At 56.7% G+C, this 18,270-nt stretch overlaps 1 protein-coding gene across 2 annotated transcripts; it reads left to right on the top strand.

Moving 5' to 3' along the window:
• Nucleotides 1-1,884: 1,884 nt before the first annotated feature.
• FEZ1 (fasciculation and elongation protein zeta 1) lies at nucleotides 1,885-17,264 on the top strand. Of its 2 annotated transcripts, XM_064173334.1 has the most exons (10): nucleotides 1,885-1,972; nucleotides 4,675-4,977; nucleotides 8,703-8,799; nucleotides 10,639-10,725; nucleotides 11,347-11,545; nucleotides 12,978-13,240; nucleotides 14,225-14,305; nucleotides 14,676-14,751; nucleotides 15,615-15,680; nucleotides 17,025-17,264. In XM_064173334.1, the coding sequence occupies exons 2-10, from the start codon at nucleotides 4,703-4,705 to the stop codon at nucleotides 17,039-17,041; spliced, it is 1,161 nt and encodes a 386-aa protein (XP_064029404.1). In that variant the 5' UTR covers nucleotides 1,885-1,972; nucleotides 4,675-4,702; the 3' UTR covers nucleotides 17,042-17,264. The 2 variants fall into 2 exon arrangements, with proteins under 2 accessions (XP_064029404.1, XP_064029405.1); XM_064173335.1 differs by lacking the exon at nucleotides 14,225-14,305.
• Nucleotides 17,265-18,270: the final 1,006 nt, after the last annotated feature.

The following is an 18,270-nucleotide window of genomic DNA, read 5'->3' as shown; positions in this document are numbered from 1 at the left end:
ATTGTGATGGTACTGCGGACACGCTGCAGCCTCTGGGCTTCCTCCCCACACTTTTGGTGTTCCCTCAGATTTGGGGCCCCCTCAAGTTCCCCCCCCCCCCTTCCCCTCAGCACCCAATCCTCCACACTGTCCTCCCTCCTCCACACCCCAAATTCCACTCCCCTGGCACCTCAGGGGTGGCTCCCCCATCACTGCCTCTGATGGCAACAGCTCAGCGTGGTGGAGGAAGTCTCCCAGCTTCCTGCCTGGGGAGGTGCTGACATGTGGACATGAGTCCCATTGCCACCCCCTGTCACCCCCCAAAGTCATTCCCTTGTACCCTGAAACCCCCACCCCCTATATTTGGAACACTGTGGTGTGCACCAGTACCTCCACTGGGGACATCCCCAGTGTTACCCTCATCCTTGGGGTCACCCATGTCATACCCCAGCACCATGTCCCCTCCCCAAATGACCCTAGTGTCCTACCCATGTCCATTTTTGTCCCCTCTCCGCCCAGCAGCAGGTCCCTGTGTGTTCCACGTGTCCTCCTTCAGAATCCCTGTCCCTGCTATAGTATCCCAGTGCTCCTCCCATGTCCCAATGGTGTCCCCTCCGAGTGTCCCTGTGTTCCCTCCCATGTCCCTGCCCCCCACCCCACAACTTCCCTACCCAGGTGTCCCCTGCCTGGGGAGGACATGGATGCAGGAGACTGCACTGGCTTTGTACAAGAGATATGAGAGTGGTGGCACCTGAGGGAGTTAAGGGGTCTGGGAGAGGGACAGCCAGCCCAGGAGGTGTCATAAATATCAGGCATAAACTTGCATTCATGCAAGTTAAGGCTTTAATAGAGTTGCAGGAACCAAGCAATGCACAGGCCTGGGTGCTCAGGGAGGCTCTGCTCTGCCCTAACGCACACCTTTTGTTTTCAGTGTTCTCTTTTTAGATCTTATTCTATTATAGATTCATTACTAATTCTAAGAAAAGGTTGGGTTTTGCTTATCAGTTCTAAGAATGGGAGGTGTCTCTTCAACACATGTCTCTTTTTACTCGGTGGTCCCTCTGGTGGTCTTCAGTGATGAAGTAAGGGATCTTCCTCAAGTGTCCGCTCCTTGAACTCCAAACTAGTCCTCTGTTTGCTCATGCCAAAGGCTGTCTCTTCCACCTGCCTCACTCCTCCACCAAGCTTTCTAATTATTTATTGCTGTTATCTTAAGCCAAGTGTATGCTTTTGTGATGGTTGTGCAAGGAGGAGTGCAGCTCCATTCAAACCCCCCCTTCCTCCCTGTCTGTGGCCTCTTGCCACGAATTGATTGGATCAAATATATATTTCTCACAGAGGGAACACAGGGTCAGAGGGGACACAGACACAGGGGCAGCCACTCACTGAGGGGGACAGGGGAATACAAAAGAGGGGGCAAAAGAGGCATGGGGATATAGAGTGGTGCATCCGCATCGTTTGTCTCCATGATGGGTGGCATGTCCCCAACTGTGTCCCACAGGGCATGGCATGTCACCAAGTTCCATAGCATATCCCTGTGGGGGCTGACATATCTCTATCACCCACGTGGGTGGCATCTCCATGCCTGTCCCCAGAGTGGGCTATGTGTGCTCAGATGTGTCCCCACGCCAAGTGGCATGTGCCCATGTGTGCTCCCATGGTGAGCAGCACGTACATGCCCCTAGGGTGGGTGATGCACGGCATGTCCCCACATGTCCCCAGGCTGCGTTGCCATGTCCCCACGTCTGTCCTTACAGCGGGTAATGTCCCCGGGGCAAGTGACATGTTCTCACGCGTGTCCCCCTGGCAGCGATCCCGATTTTCAGGGATATTTGGAGGATGATGAAGGTCCGCGGGGGGAGGAGGATGACGTCAGGTCTGCCTTCACCCCCCCCCACTGGCACGGTGATGTCACCCTCTTCCTCCGCGCCTGCGCAGCGCTGCCCCCTCCCCGAGTATTTCGAGCCGCTGCTCGGAGGATGCGGGGTCGCAGGTGGGTGAGGGGAAGGGGGCAGTGAGAGCAGAGAGGTTGCATGTCGGAGGTGGCGTTTCGGGGGTGCCTTAGGGCGAGTGGTGCAGCCGGCGGAGGATGCAAAGGGGCGTTGGAAGACAATGCGGGGGGGATGTTGGGGTGCATCCCCGGGGGTCGGGTGCATGAGCAGGGGAGGTGGGGGAATCGAGGGCATTGTGGGTAACAGGGAGGTGGGGGGCGCACATCTTTCCGATGCTCCATTGTAGGGCTGGGAGTGCGTGAATGGAGAAAGGGAAGTCTTGTCGCAGCGATGCGCTGGGGGCGGGGGAGTGAGCTGAGGTGTAGGGCGGGGGACGGATTTTCGAGGCTGCATTGTGGGGGGTGCTCAGCAGCGGATCAGCAACCATACCGGGGGGGGGGTGTGCTGTGGGATGCGCAGACGCTGCGGGGGAGGGAGGGTTGGAGGGGGGTTGCATGCATGACTTTGGAGGGGCATGTACAGAGCCGCACGTACAGGGGTGCAGCAGGCGCAGCGCAGGCGTGTGCTTGCAGCTCGGGTCTGGGGTATGTGTAGCATTCTGGGGGCACTCAATGCATGGTTAGGAGGTGGGGGTTGAGGTGCCTGTGTTCGTGCACCCATGGGAGGGCATGGATGTGGAGGGGCATGTGTGCGGCGTTTGCTTGCAGCCCTGCGCACACACCTGCCTCGGCAGCCTGCGTGCGGCTTGCATGCAGCCTTGTGCCTGCACTCACCTCACATGCATGAGGTGTGAGAGCAGGCGGGCACTGTGCACCCTCAGCTTGCACCCCTTGCAGATGTGCACCACAAGACACATGCAACACATGTGGACCGTGCACATACCCCTTGCACCTGTGCACCTTTGTGTGCATTCAGCCTTTGCACCTGTGTGCTTGCACCCCAACACACATGCTGGCAGAGCATGAATGCAGCATGTGGGGGCTGCATGTGGAGGGCAAGCACACAAAGGTGCACAGCTGTGCACCCCTGCATGTGTGCATTTTTTCCCTCTGCACACCCCACCCTACATACATGCACCATGTGTGCACTGTGCACACCTGCACCCTCGCCTGCACCTTGCACACGCAGTCTGGACACATGCAGGTCTTCCTGCAGGCCCGGGGAGGTTCCTGCATGCGCAGTGCTGCACACATGTGGAGCTGCACAGGCTGTGCTCCAGCCCCACCCTGCCCAGGTTTTGCCCCAGAAGCTGCAACCTGTTTCTCCTCCCCTGCTCAGTGGATGGGTCACCTGAGCAGCGTGAGAAGGTTGGGATAGTGGCACCTTTACTGGCTTACTCCTGGTTTATGATTTGCTTCCTGTGAGGCTACTGCTAAGATGCTGCTCTCAGTAACCTAGTGAGGGAGTGGTAGTGAGAGGCAGTCAAGACACAGTTGATGAGATACTCTCAGGATAGTGCTAGGATGCTACCCACATGCTATCAGGAGTACTAAAATGCTCTCAGGAGACTCTGCATACAGTGCTGAGGTGCTCTTGGAGTGGCATTAAGATACTATCAGGATATTATGTGGATGCTACTGGGATGCTGCAAGAACATTAGTAGGATACCATCAAGGCATGACGAGGATGCTATCAGGATACTTTGAAGATTTTTTCTAGCCATCTTTACAAGGTTGATACTGAGATACTCTGACAGGTACCCCTGAGCAGTGCTAGCACACCATTACTCTCAGGATGCTACAACAGGTAAGATTAAGATGCTTTCAGCAGAGTATTGTGATCCTAAGGTCATATCTGGATATTACATTGCTCTGCTTACATATTATGAGGACACTGCTAAGGTGGTAGCTTAGCACAGCACTATTAGGATACTATCAGAACACTGCTCGTATATTGCTGTGCTGTGATGCTACCAAGACACTGTTAGGCTACAGCTAGGATGCTCTTGGGATACTTGTGACATGTGCTAGTACAACATGAAGGCTGAGCTAATTCAGTAGCCACTACTAGGATTCTCAATGTAGCACAAAGATCAGAATACTGCTGAGGTGTTACTGCCTGGGTAACACTGAGATGCTGTCACAATACTCTGGAGGCACTGCTGAGGATGTGGCTAATAGTGCTAATGTACCATCAGAGTACTACTGTGCTACTGTCAGGATGTTACCACAACACAGCTAAGGTGCTATCAGGACAGTACTCTATTGGCATGCTGTCAGGGTGCTAGTAGGTTACTTCTGTGATACTATGAAGACACTGGAAAAAATAGTGGGAAGATGCTTCTGGGATACTATTGGATCATGAGTTAAGCTTTTGGATTACTGTCAGGACATTGCTGGTACTAGTAACACTACTGCCCAGAAGTATCTTAGTGTCATGACACTGGATACTTTCAGGATAATAAAAGGATAGGACTAAGATACTACCAGTTGAATGAAAAAGGAGGTGGTGTTATGACAATTTGTTACGTACTGTCAGAGTAACACTAAGATGATTCTGGACAATTATCAACACTTTGTTGCTACTAGTAAAGTACTACTAATGTAGTGTCAGAATATCAGCATGTTTCTGTAGCACTAAGAGACTTTGAAGACAATACTAAGACACGGTTGGGACTACTACAAGAATACTATAGACATACTACTGGTCATGTGACATCTATGGCAGCAGCAAAGTGAATGGGGAGCCCTGGTGTTATAACCTCTGAGTAGCCCCGTGCCTCACAGGTGCCCTCTTCCCACAGCTAAGGCAGCGCGCTGGTGTTGAGGAGGATGGAGGCACCCCTGGTCAGCCTGGAGGAGGAGTTTGAGGAGGGCCTCGGGGAGGATGGGGGGACCCCGCAGCGCAGCGCGGACTCGGCGCTGGCCGAGCTGGAGAGTTTCTCGGCTGAGATGATGAGTTTCAAGTCGATGGAGGACCTGGTGCAGGAGTTTGATGAGAAGCTCACCGTCTGCTTCCGCAACTATGACGCCGCCACTGAGGGCCTGGCCCCTGTGCGAGGGCAGCTCCAGGCACAGGAGGAGGAGGAGCGCCTCCAGGATGAGGAGTGAGTAAGGCCTCCCTGCTCCTGGGGTGCATGTGCCTCCTCACACTTGTACATTCCACCCCTCCCCAGTGCAAACTGGCTCCTGCATTGCAGGACATTCACATAACACATCAAAGCAATGGTGCAGTAACCTGTGAGTAAGCTCCGTCACAGCCCATACGCTTCCTTGCACTCCTGTGAGGCTTTCCTGACCGGCTCTCTGCATTGTGGCATGGCCATGCATCATGTCAGGAGTAGTGCTGTAGTATCCTATGAGTAAGGACTCCTTCCGAATCTGCATACCATCTTGCATGCTAGCATTGCTACACCTCATGTGCAGCTCATTCCTCTGCATTGTGGAGTAGTCACACAGACCATAATGCAGCTGTGTAGTGTCCTATAAGTAGACCACCCTTGGGCATGGTCATGGGGTGCAAGCATGCAGACCAGCCTGTTCCACTGCAGCATGGTTGTGGAGCATCTCAGAGTAGCAGTCAAGCATGCTATGCGTAGTGCCCCTCTGGGGCCTGTTGTACCTCATTGCCTGCTTTTAAGTTCTCCACAGTATGGAAATCAGCCCCTGTGCTGTTGCATAATCATGCAGCACCTTAGAGCAGCTGTGTAGTATCTGTGGAGTAGCTGTGTGGAATCCTTGTAGCATGCATGGAGAAGCTATATAATAACCTCGGAATAGGTGTCCAGCATCCTCAGAGTAGTTGTGTGGGGTTCGTAAAGTACTTGTGTGGCATGCATGGGGAAGCTGTGTAATACCTGTGGAGTATGAGTACCTGTGCAGCATGTGTGGAGTAGCTGTGTAGGATCCTCTGAGGAAGCTGCCCTAAGTCGCAGTGCAGGGGTCATGGCAGTCTCAGTCCATGTGAGGACAGACCCAGGGACACGAGTGCCAATGGAGTAAGGTGTGAGTAGAGCTTAGCTGCTGCTTGCGCTGTGTAAGCTCTGCCCCGAGTCAGGGGTGGCTCATCTGAGGCAGAATCCCCCAGCTGCTGCCCACCGTGGTTCTGTTTGCGTCCAAACCTCCATTTTCATGCCCCCACCCCCCGGAGCGGTTTCTCTCCTTTGCCGAGCGCTGTGGCCGCTTCTGAGCGACCTTTGTGCTTGGGCCACAGAAAAGGCACTTTTGGGGCTGTTCATTCCCCACCCTGCCTAATGCTCTTTTTTGACCACCCGAACTGGGCGTTTTCCACCCAACCCCCCCCACATCTTTTTATGCTGCTTTTTGTTTTCCGCCCAGCCCTGCAGAGGCCAAGTCCAAGGACTGACCAAATTGTTGTGTTTTCAGAGAAAAAAACAAGAGCCTTCCCCCCGCAGCTGGCACCGGCCGCAGCTGGCACCGGCCGCAGCTGGCACCGGCCGCGGCTTCGCGCTGCTGTTGTGCGCTTTGGGTCGCTTGGGGCGGGACAGGGCGGAGGTTGCTTTATCCCTTTTGAATGAGGCCTGTGTGCAGGGGCGGGGGATGGGCTGGGGCTGAGCTTCCCCTGCCGTTAACCGATTCTTGCTGGATCTAACCCAGAAGTGTGCCTGTGCCCGCGGGCTGCTGTCTCTTTAAGAGCGGGCATTTGAGAAAAGAAAAGCGAATTTGGGGTCAGCTATTTCTGAGCTGTGATTTGTGATTTCTGCGATTATGGGAGGAATGGAGTGAGAAGGGAGAGAAGTGCCCAAAAAAGAGCATTTTGGGAGCGGGAGAGAGGTGCTTTGGGGGGAATTAGGATGTGCCAGTGTCAGAGGGGGGAAGCAGGAGGGGCTTGCCCCGGCCGGAGAGAAATTGCAGCAACTCTTTTTGTGTCTTCTACCTCATTTGGGAGCATTTCTCAGTTTTTGACCTTTTCCTGATGCCCTCGCTTCCCAGCTCCTTTCTCCCATTTTCTCCCTGGTTCTTCTCTCTCCTTCCTTTTCCTCCACTCTCCCCACTTTTTACACTTCTCTTCCCTTTCCCCCCTTTTCTTCTTTCCCCTCTTTTTGCTCTTCCTATTCTTCCAATTTTCCTCTTTTCCTCCCTTTTTCCTCCCTCCCCTTTCCCTCTCCCCTTCTTTTTCCTACTTCCCCCCTTGCACACATTTTCCTCCCTCCTTCCCCCTTCCCTTTCCCCCGCTCTTATTTTTCCATTTCCTCTTTTTCATATTCTTTCCTGCATTTTTCCCACATTTTTTCCCCTTCCCCCCCATCCTTTCTCCCCACTTTCTCCCCTTCTCCCCACCCTCTGTCTCAGTCCCTTTCTCCCCCTGCACCGTTTTGAGGTTGATATTGGGCAAAATTGGTCCAATCCTGTGGGGCAGAACTGGGCACCCGTGGGGCAGAGGAGAGGGGGCAGGGTGGGGCAGGGCACTTTGGGGGCCGTTTTGGAGCATTTGGGGTATCAGGACTGCAGTTTGGGGAGTGTTTTGGTGCAGTTTGGGGCTGTTCAGTGGAGACAGTTGGAGGGTTTCAGGACATCCCAGCTGGGCTTTGGGGTCTTTGAGGGCATTTTTGAGTGTTGAATATTGGGATGCTTCAGGTTGGTTTGTAGCTTCAGGGCAGTTTGGTGGTGATAGTTGAGGGGGTTGGTGTGTTCACAGTGGCATTTTTAGGTGCTTTGGTGGCATTTGGGGGCACTTCGGCATCGTTTGATGAGTTTTGAGGCATTTTGGGGGGGTTGCAGAAGCGTTTTAGTGTATTTGGCAGTCAGAGGATGCCCAGAGCACCATGGTGGTATTTTGGGAGGTTCTTTGGGGTGTCAGGGCAGCTTTTTCAGGTGGTTCAAGGTGGTTTAGGGCAGTGATTCAGGACAGCATTTTGGGATATTTCCCAGTGGCATTTTGGGATGTTTTGAGGAATTTGGGCAAGGTTTCAGGAAAGCTTTTCAGGGTGTTTGTGCAGAGCTGACATTTTGGGGAAGTTTGGGGTATTCAGGGTTTTTGGGGTGGGGGTTTGCAGGATTTCAGGAGCATTTAGGCATCTGGGGGCATTTTGGAGGTTTGAGATGTTTAGGGGCATTTTAGGGTGTTTCATTTGGGACATTTCAGATGGTTTGGGGGCACCGTTAGAGGGTGGCATTTTGAGGTGTTTCTGGAGTATTTGGAGGTGTTCAGAGGCATTCTGGCCTCCTGTTTGGGGAACAGCAGCCCTTGTGGAAAAGGACTTGGGGGTGCTGGTGGGGGAGAAGCTGGGCAGGAGCCAGCAGTGGGCATTGGCATCCTGGGCTGCATACACAGCAGCGTGGGCAGAGCTGCAGAGAGGAGCTCCTGCCCCTCTGCTCTGCTCTGCTCTGCTCTGGGCAGAGCTCAGCTGCAGGGCTGGGGCCAGCCATGGGCACCTCAGCACCAGAGAGACATGGACCTGCTGCAGAGGCTCCAGAGGAGGCCACAGAGGTGATCAGAAGCTCTGCTGTGGGCACAGGCTGGGGGAGCTGAGGCTGTGCAGCCTGGAGAGGAGAAGGCTGCAGGCAGAGCTCAGAGCTGCTGCCAGCCCTGCAGGGGCTCCAAGCAGGCTGCAGAGGGACTGTGGCCAAAGGGCTGCAGGGACAGCACCAGGGGCAATGGTTTGGGAGCAGAGCAGAGCAGATTGAGGTTGGATGTGAGGAACAAGCTCTGCAGCAGGAGGCTGCTGGAAGCCTGCAACAGGTTGCCCAGGGAGGTGGTTGAGGCCCCAGGCCTGGAGATGTCCCAGGTGAGGCTGGGCAGGGCTGTGGGCAACCTGCTCCAGTGGAGATGTCCTTGCTGGCTGCCCACCCACTACCCACCTCTCTGCAGGGTCTGGGATGCTCTCACCGATGGCTTTGGCCCCCGAGGCTCCCCCCAGCCCTGGCTGCTCCCCGAGGCTGAGGTTCTTGATGGCACCAACCCCCAGGTATGGCTGTGACTGTACCACCCCCCAGCTTCCCCACCCCTGCCCTTTCTCCACATGACCCCCCCCAGGTGATGATTGACAGCTGTCAGCCATCCCCAAGGCTCAGCTGCCAGCAGCAAGCTGCCCAAGAATGTTTTTTTTCCTTTGCCATTGGTGTCCATGTCTTGGAGCAAAATCAGACAGAAATAGGCAAGTTAGAGTGTCAAGCTCAGGGGTCTGCTCTTTGCCAGTTTGTCCACAAGCTGGTGTGGGTTTTGTGGTAGGAAATGATGGTTTTGCCACCATGGTGAGGACCTGCTGGCAACAGCTGTGCTGAGGCCTTTGGGAAGGCTCAGATATGTCCCCAGACCCACTGAGAGCAGGCTGTTTGGATGCTCCACAGCTTGGTCCTGAAGTGAGTAGAATAGAATTTCTTGGGTTATTTTCTGCTAAAAAGGTGAAAAAAGTTGGGAAAGGGGTAAAAAGAAGCCATCCTGGTCACCATCACCAGTCAACATCTTCATCCATCACCTTCCCATCCTGTATTACCTCCTGACATCTCCCCCTCCAGTGTCTCCAGCAGACCATTAAGCATCACTGCCCACCATCTCCCTATCTGACACCTCAGCAGCCCCATCCCGCAGCTCTATCCTGCAGCCCTATCCCAGAGCTCTATCCCACAGCCCCATCCTGCAGCTCTATCCCGCAGCTCTGTCCCAGAGCTCTATCCCGCAGCCCCATCCCGCAGCTCTGTCCCAGAGCTCTATCTGCAGCCCCATCCCGCAGCTCTATCCTGCAGCCCTATCCCAGAGCTCTATCCCGCAGCCCCATCCTGCAGCCCCATCCTGCAGCCCCATCCCACAGCTCTGTCCTGCAGCTCTATCCCGCAGCCCCATCCTGCAGCTCTGTCCCAGAGCTCTATCCCGCAGCCCCATCCTGCAGCTCTATCCCACAGCCCCATCCTGCAGCCCCATCCCACAGCTCTATCCTGCAGCCCCATCCTGCAGCTCTATCCCAGAGCTCTATCCCACAGCCCCATCCTGCAGCGCCATCCCACAGCTCTAGACTGCAGCTCTGTCCCAGAGCTCTGTCCCAGAGCTCTATCCCACAGCCCCATCCCACAGCTCTATCCTGCAGCTCTATCCCGCAGCCCCATCCTGCAGCTCTGTCCCAGAGCTCTATCCTGCAGCCCCATCCTGCAGCTCTATCCCAGAGCCCCATCCTGCAGCTCTCCCGCAGCTCCCCAGAGCAGCCCTGTCCCGCAGCCCTGTCCCATACCACATTCAGTTCCAACATCTCTCCATCCAACACCTCCATCTTGCTGAATTTCCCAATCAAATGTCTCCATCCAGCAGCCTCCCATCCAGTGACTCCCCACACCACACACCCATCTGTCTCCTTGCAGCACCTCCCCTTACAATGCTTCTCTGGCCATCATCTCCCTCTCCTGTGTCTCCAGTGTCCCCATGCAATGTCCCTATTTAGAGTTCCATCCAGCATCCATGTCCAACGGTTCCCCATCCCACATCCCAAACCATTCTGTGTGGTGTCCCCGTCCAATATCCTCCCACTCAGCATCTCCACCCAATGCCTTCTCCACGTCTCTCCAATCAGTGTTCCTATCCAATGTCTCCACCCACTCCCCTCGCCAGCATCTCTCCAGTGTCTCCATCCAGGGCTCTTGTCCAGTATCTCCCATGTCTCCATCTAATGTCTCCCCATGCAAACACTCCATGGCTCCCTGAGCTGTGCTTCATTGGTAGCTCTCCCTGTGCCAGGGCCTGGGCCACACCAGGGCTGTGCTTCTGCTGGGCTGTGCCTGTGGTGCCACCAGGGCCACCTAGCCTGTGTCTCCTGCAGCTCTGTGAGAAGGAGGAGGAGGAGCTCACTGAGAGGAGCGAGCAAGACTCAGGCATCAACGAGGAGCCACTGCTGACAGCTGAGCAGGTACCTCTGGTCCTCATAGCCACCATGTCCCCTGTGAGCCAGGCTTTGGCCCCCCAGCATGGACTTGGCCCACCCCAGCCCTGTGGGCATGTGCTGGAAGCACAGAAGGAAGCCAGATCCCATGACCTTGGGATACAGGGTGCAGAATCCAGGTACACGATGCAGATTCAGGTGGAGATGCAGGTCTGGGGTGCGAGCTGCTGTGGGGTGTGGGAATGTAAGGTGCAAAGGGAGGGTGTGGGGTGCAGGTGCTGCAGATACAGGGTGGAGGGAGCTAGATGCAGGTGGAGGATGACAGGGAGCATGGAGGATGGAAGCTGCACCTGCATCTGGATGGAGGATGAAGGGGAGGATGGAAGGTGAAAGGGGGTTGCTTGGAGCAATGCAGGAGGGTGGAGGCTGAAGAAGAGAATGGAGGATAAAGGGCAGGGTGGAGGGTGAAGGGGAGGGTGGGCGATGCAGGATGCAGTGTCCAGGATGCTGATGCAGATGGAGGCTGCAGCTGTGGGTGCAGGACAGGGGTGCACTGAGGAGCTGCAGAATGTTGCTGTGGGCTGCAAAGTGCAGATGTGAGGTGGAGGCAGGATGCAGGTGCACATGGAAGACACTGAAACCCTGCAGGTCATTGAGGAGCTGGAGGAGCTGATGCAGAGTTCACCTGACCCCGAAGCTGACCCTGAGGGAGATGAGGAGGAGGAAGAGGAGGAGGAGGAAGCTGAGGCGAATGCCAAAAGTGAAGGTGGCAGTGGGGGAACGGAGCCCATCTTGCTTCATGAGCTGCAGGCTCTCTCCCCCACCAACAACAACTGCTCCCATGAAGGTACAGCAACAGCACCAGAGCCAGGGGCTATTTGGGGGCAACTCCAACCAAATGGGACAAGGGAGGCCTGGCAGGCTCCGGGGCAACTTGGTTCTGTTGGGCTAGGAGAGGACTCTGAGCCAGACATTAAGTGCATGGAGATCTTTCTTTCAGTAGAGTGTTAAAGGCAGCACCAGGGGGTGCCGAGGGGGTGGTGCAGCCTCCTTTCTCCATGTGCATCGAGGTGTTGGAGTGCTCTTGAGTGTGTTTGGGAAAAGCACTTCCATATTGCACCGAGCATGTGCCAGGCTCTGAACTCTGACGGGGCAGACCCCAGTGGCAGCTGAGGTTTGGGCTGAAGGGCTGAGAGAAGAACCTCTCTCGCTCTGCTGCCCACACTCTGCTCCATGCCCCCCAGGACACCATTGGCCTTCTTGGCCCCCAGGTCACACTGCTGGCTCCTGGCCACTTGTGCTCCCCAGCACTGCAAGATCCTGCTTCTTGGAGCTGCTTCCCAGCAAGTATCCCTTCAGCTGTGCTGCTGCAGGAGGTTGTTCCTCCCCAGGGGCAGGTCAATACCAAGCACAAATCCAGCCTGGCCAAGGCTGAAGGGCTGAGAGCAGCCCTGGGGAGAAGGACTTGGGGGTGCTGGGGGTGCAGAGCTGGACAGGAGCCAGCACCGAGCGCTGCCAGCCCAGCCCCAGCCTGCCCTGGGCTGCTCCCCAGCAGGGTGGGCACAGGGGCAGGGAGGGGATTCTGCCCCTCTGCTGTGCCTGCTGAGACCCCCCTGCAGTGCTGGGGCAGCTCTGGAGCCCTCAGCACAGCACAGACAGGGACCTGCTGCAGCATGGCCAGAGGAGGCCACAGCAGGGCTGGCAGGGCTGTGCTGGCAGCCCAGGCTGGCAGAGGTGGCCTTGGGCAGCCTGCAGCAGGGAAGGCTCCAGGGAGCCCTTCTGGTGGCCTTGCAGGGCTTGAAGCAAGCTGGGCACAGAGTGTGGAGCAGGAGCTGTTGGGCCAGGCCAAGGGGGGATGGGTTGGAAGTGCAAGAGGGAGCCTGAGAGTGAAGAGAAGGGAGAAGTGTTTGGCACTGAGGGTGTGGAGAGCCTGTGCCAGGCTGCCCAGATTGCTGGGAGCTGCCCCCTGGCTGGCAGCACTGCAGGGCAGGGTGCGTGTGAGCAGCCTGCCCTGTCTGGGGATGTCCCTGGGGGCTGCAGGGGAGCTGGAGTGGATGAGCTGGAAAGGTCCCTTCCCACTCAGAGCAGTCTGTGGTCCCATGCCATGATCAGGGCCTTGCTGTTTCCCCAGCTGCATTGGGCAGACTGTTAAGCATCTCATGCGTTTTGTTCTCACCCCATGCCCATCTCTGGTTCATGTCCCAACCCCCATCTCCGTGTGCATGTGCCCATGCCCATCTCTGGGTCCACATGCCCTGCCCATCTGTGTATCCATGCAGGGCTGGGCCGGCTGTCTGCGCAGGAGCTGGCGGTGGCAGCAGGGCGTGCGGAGGCGGCGAGCCGGGCGCTGTCGGCAGAGCTGGTGGCACAGCTGGCGCGGCGGGACGAGCTGGCCTTCGAGAAGGAGGTGAAGACAGCCTTCATCGGGGCACTGCTGGCCGTGCAGGGCGAGCAGCGCGAGGCCGCCAGGCGCCGCCGCCGCGACAAGGGCCTGAGCCTGCAGGGGGCACGGGCAGAGCGCAGCACCCACATGCCCAGGAAGGTGAGACCCTGGAGACACAGGGCGAGGGGAAGTGGGGAGTGTGGGCTGCTGGGCCAGGAGGTGGGCAGGGGGCATCTGGCCTAGCTGAGAGACTTCTCTTCCCGTGGCAGGGAGGTTGGGTTGGCTGATCTCTGAGGGCTCTTCCAGCCTGAGCTGTGACTGTGAGAGATGAGGCAGGGGAATGAGGGGTGGGAGGAGATGGAGCTGTGGAGACACTGGGCATGGGGCAAGGGGATGAGGGACTAGGGGACGTGGGACAGGAAGGTGAGTGATGGTGGGACAGGGGGACACAGGCAGGAGGCATGCAGGGAGAGAGGATGGGGCAGAAAGTCATGGGATGGGGACACAACAGAGAGGTGAGGGATGGGAGGACACATTGCAGGGGTCTGTGGGGACCAAGGCAATGGAATGAGGAGTGGGAGAATAGGGATTATATAATGGAGGACAGGGAACCATGAGACACAGGGCAGTGGGTGAAGGTGGGCATGGAACAGGGGGATATGGGAACAGGGGGACACAGGGAAAAGGTTTGTGATGGGACAGGACAGAGGGACATGGGGCAGAGTGAAACGAGGCAAAGTGGGGAGGGACAGAGGACACAGGGCAGGGGGGAGGTGGGGTCAGAAGGACGAGGGACAGGGAGAGAAGAGGCAGGGGAATGAGGAATGGGGTACCTGGGATGAGAGGATATGGAACAGCGATGTGAAGACAGGGAATGAGCTGAGGCAGGGAGACACAAGGCAGGAGCCTAGGGGATGGAAGGCCTTGGGATGGAGAGATGCAGGCGGAAGAGGGGATGAGGCAAGGGGACAGGAGAGTGGGGGACCTGGGTCTGGATGGATGAGGAACAGGTGGGGAAGGTGGGACCAGGAAATGGGGAGATGTGGGTGGGAATCAGGGAGCTAGGGGCTGTTGGTGCCAGGAAGGTGCCAGGGGTGACGTCGATGTCACCAGGAGGTGACAGGCTGCCACCTGTGCCCCCAGCGCTTCAGCATGGAAGGCATCTCCAGCATCCTGCAATCCGGCTTGCGCCAGACCTTTGGCCCCACTGCCCACGAGAAGCAGGTGCCCTGTCCCCACTTCTTCACCCCCAGATTGCCCAAGCTTGACCCCTTTCAGCCCTTGTCCCATTCCCCCATGCCTCTTTTCAAAGAGCTGTTCATTTTCCAGCCCCAATACATCCCTTCCAGTCTGCTAGTCCAGCTTGCAGGAATCACCACATGCCAGCCCTCCTGTGCAGGGGGTGCCTGTGGCTGGGGAGTTACAGAATGCAATGAATTCAGCGCCCCCCCCAGACATTGCCTGCAGGCTGCATGCAGTCACAGCAGGATCACAGATGTCTGCTGCCCCAGCAGCAGTGTGGGGGGAGCTGGTGCAGAGCCTGGGCAGCTCTGTGCCAGCTGGGAGTGGTTTGGATGTCTTCTGTTTTGGGCAGTACCTGAACACGGTGATTCCCTATGAGAAGAAAGGTTCCCCGCCCTCTGTTGAGGACCTGCAGATGCTTACCAACAGTGAGTACTTGGCCAAGACACTGCTGGGGCAGAATCGTTTTGTAACACCATGGCTGAGCTGGGACCCAGACATACATCTGACATTGGTGCAGCAGCTCCAATGCACAGAGTCCAGCATGGTGGAGGCTGGAAGGGACCTCTGGGGATGCCCCAGCCCAAGCCCTGCTCCAGCAGGACACCCCCAGCAGCTTGCCCAGCAGCACAGTGCCCAGGGGGGCTGGAAGCTCTCCACACAAGGACACTCCACAGCCTCACTGGGCAGCCTGCTCCAAGACTCCAGCACCCTCACAACAAACAACTTTCTCCTCCTCTCCACAGGCAGCCTCCTGCCTGCCACTCTCTGCCCCTTGCCCCTTGGCCTGCCACTGCCCACCACTGCCAACAGCCTGGACCCAGGCTCCTGCCCCCCACAGCTCCTTCAGCTCTTGCTACTGAGCACTCAGCAGATGCCCTCTGGGGCTGCTCTCCTGCAGCCTCTCAGCCCCAGGGCTCTCAGCCTTTGCTCCTCACACAGCTGCTCCAGGCCCCTCAGCAGCTTCCCAGCCCCCACTGCACTCTGTCCTCCAGCACTTCCCTGCCTCTGCAACTGGGGAGTCCAGAGCTGGACACAGTACTCCAGATGAGGCCTCAGTAGGGCAGAGATTCTAGTGCAGCAGACTCCTTCCCCAATTTGGCACCCTTTTGGGGGTAAAACACTCATTCAGCTGCTTGGGGGTGAAAGGGTTTTTTTTGGGCTGTTCTGAGGCCTGGTGCATTGTGGAGAACTCTGATACTGTCTTTATGGTGGCTGTGGGGCTGCTTGGAGGGAGAGGAGATACTGGGTGGCAGTAGGGCTAGGCTTACAGCTCTGTTCTCTCTCACAGTCCTGTTCGCCATGAAGGAGGGGAATGAGAAGGTGCCCACACTGCTCACGGACTACATCCTCAAAGGTATTTGCTGTCCTTGGTGCACTTTCCCTGCCCACCCCTTCGTGCACTTCCCATGCTACCCTTGCACATCCACTGTAGATCCCACCCTTGCATCTCTCTTGTGCCTCCTTGTGCACCTCCTGTGCATCCCTCCTTTCTCATGCAGCTCTGTTGCATCCTTTGTGCATCCTCTGGGAATTTCCAATACAGCTTCCCTACATTCCTTGTTGTGACGGTTTGGGTGTTTGCATCCCTTGTGCACTGCTGTGCATCTTTGTGCATCTCCCTTGCATCCTTTCTGGAACCCTTGCCTATCCCTCATGCACATGCAGTGCAACCTTCCTGCACCCCTTGAGAGTCCCAGGTACATGCCCTTTGCATCCCATCTCATTATCTCCCTTGCGTCCTTCCTGCATCTCCTGTGCATCCTTGTGCAGCTCCCTGTGTCCTTTGTGCATCCTCTGGGCTCCCAGGTACATCTCCTCATACATCCTCACACACTTCCACCAGTTCCTGCACATCCTCCCTGCACCTCCCTTGTACCCTTACCCACCCATTTCCGTCATGCAGCCTCAGGAACCCCTCTGTACCCCTTCACCCCTTGGGCACCGTCACACATCTGTCCTATGCATCCTTCACCCATCCCTGCATCCCATACAGCCCTTGTGTATTTTTCATGCACCATTGTGCATCCCTTCCCTGTTCCTCCTACATCCTCTCTGGGTTCCATTTGCAGACCCTGGGCAGCTTTGTGTAGCACTCAGAGGTGCTCCTGCATCCTCTTGCACTTCTGTGCTCTCCTGCACTCTCCTGCACACTCATGCATCCCTCCTGCACACTTGTGTGCACACTTACCCTTGTGCACCCCCTTGCACTTATGTGTTCTTATGCCCCCTTGTGCACCTTTGCACATCATTGTACATCCTTGCACACCCCTGTGCATCACCATGCATGTTCATGCATTTTTGGGTACCCCCTGGTGCACCCCTGTGCACCACTCTGCACCCTCCTGCAGCACTGTGTGATCATCTGTCCCTGTGCACCCTCCTGCATCCCTGTGTGCCCATGCATCCTCATTCAGCCCTGCATCATCTTGCACCCCCATGCACACTCATTCACCTCAGTGCATGCTTGTGCAGCTTCATGCAACTTCCTGCATTGTGCACCCTTAATGCACCCTCGTGCATGCCCTCGCATGCTCATGCACCCTTGTGCATCCCTCTGTGTGCCCCTGCACCCTCATGCACCCCCACGTGCATGATTGTGGGGCACTGTGCACCCTCGTGGCCCACTCCCCGAGCCTGCCAGTTCCCAACAGTGCTCCTTGTTGGCACCAGAGCCCACCGGGCCCCTCTCTCTTTGCAGTGCTCTGCCCAACCTGAAGCGGTGTCACCTTCACCCCCCCAGCCCGCGGCGCCTCCCCCAAGAAATCAGGGCCAAACCCGAGGAAAACAGCTCAGCTGTGCCCCACCCCGAGCCCAGCTCAGCTGCGCCCCCCCTGCCAGCCCGCCTCAGCTGCTGTCCCCCTGCCCCAGCCCGCACTGCCCCCACACCCCCCTGATCTTTGCACAACCGGGAAATAAATGAATTGGTTTCATTAATTAAGCAATCAGGCTCTGGTGTCTGCATTCCCCCCCAGCCCCCACTTCGGGGTGTTGCAGATTGTCACAGAAGGTCGGGGTCAGAAAGGACCTGCAGAGATCACCCAGCCCAAGCCCCTGCCAGAGCAGCATCACCCAGAAACACATCTAAGGGAGTCTGGAAGGGCTGCAGAGAAGGAGACTCCACAGCCTCTCTGGGCAGCCTGCTCCAGGCACCAGCACCCTCACACCAAAGAAGCTTCTCCTCATGTTGAAGTGGAACCTCCTGGGTTCATGTTTGTATCCCCTGCTCCTTCTGCTGTACACCACTGAGCAGAGCCTGACTCCTCCACTTTGACCCCCCAGCTCTGATATTGCTCACGTCCCCTCTCAGCCTTCTCCTCTCCACACTAACCAGCCCCAGGCCTCTCAGCCTCTCTTCACAGCAGAGGTGTTCAAGTCCTCAAATCACCTTCACAACCTCTGCTGGAGTCTCTCCAACAGTTCCCTGTCTCTGGAATCAGGGAGCTCCAAACTGGGCACAGCATTGAAACTGTGGTCTCAGCAGGGAGAGCAGAGGGGCAGCAGAAGCTCTCTAGCCCTGCTGGGCACACTCTCCTTGCTGCCCCACAGGATGCCCTTGGCCCTCTTGGCCCCAAAGGTACATTTCTGCCCAGGCAGAGCACAGAACTGCACTTCCTGGGTGAGACCCTCTGTGCTGAGGGAGAGTCACAATAAGATCAAAAATGCCAACTGCTGCCAATGAGCTGCTGGAAGAGCAAACTCCAGCTGTAAAACTACTTCGGGGGGGGTTAGCCCCAATTTCACCTTCTCCATGACTCCATCTGCGGCTCAAGGCAGAACCAAGCTCTGCTCTGACTTCCCCTCCCTTTAGGGATGCAGAGGGGCTCTGGTCTGGTCACCTCTCAGGGGACAGATGGCAACTGGGGTTCATCTCTGGGGACTCATCCCCTTGGGGGCAATTTGGTGAAGTTTTGGACAAGAGAATGGTCATTCTGGGGGCAAATTTG

Source organism: Pogoniulus pusillus, chromosome 38 (assembly GCF_015220805.1).
Source record: "Pogoniulus pusillus isolate bPogPus1 chromosome 38, bPogPus1.pri, whole genome shotgun sequence".
Lineage (NCBI taxonomy): Eukaryota > Metazoa > Chordata > Aves > Piciformes > Lybiidae > Pogoniulus > Pogoniulus pusillus.
Note: the sequence above shows the minus strand (reverse complement) of the source record. Positions and strands in the feature narration are given on the sequence as shown.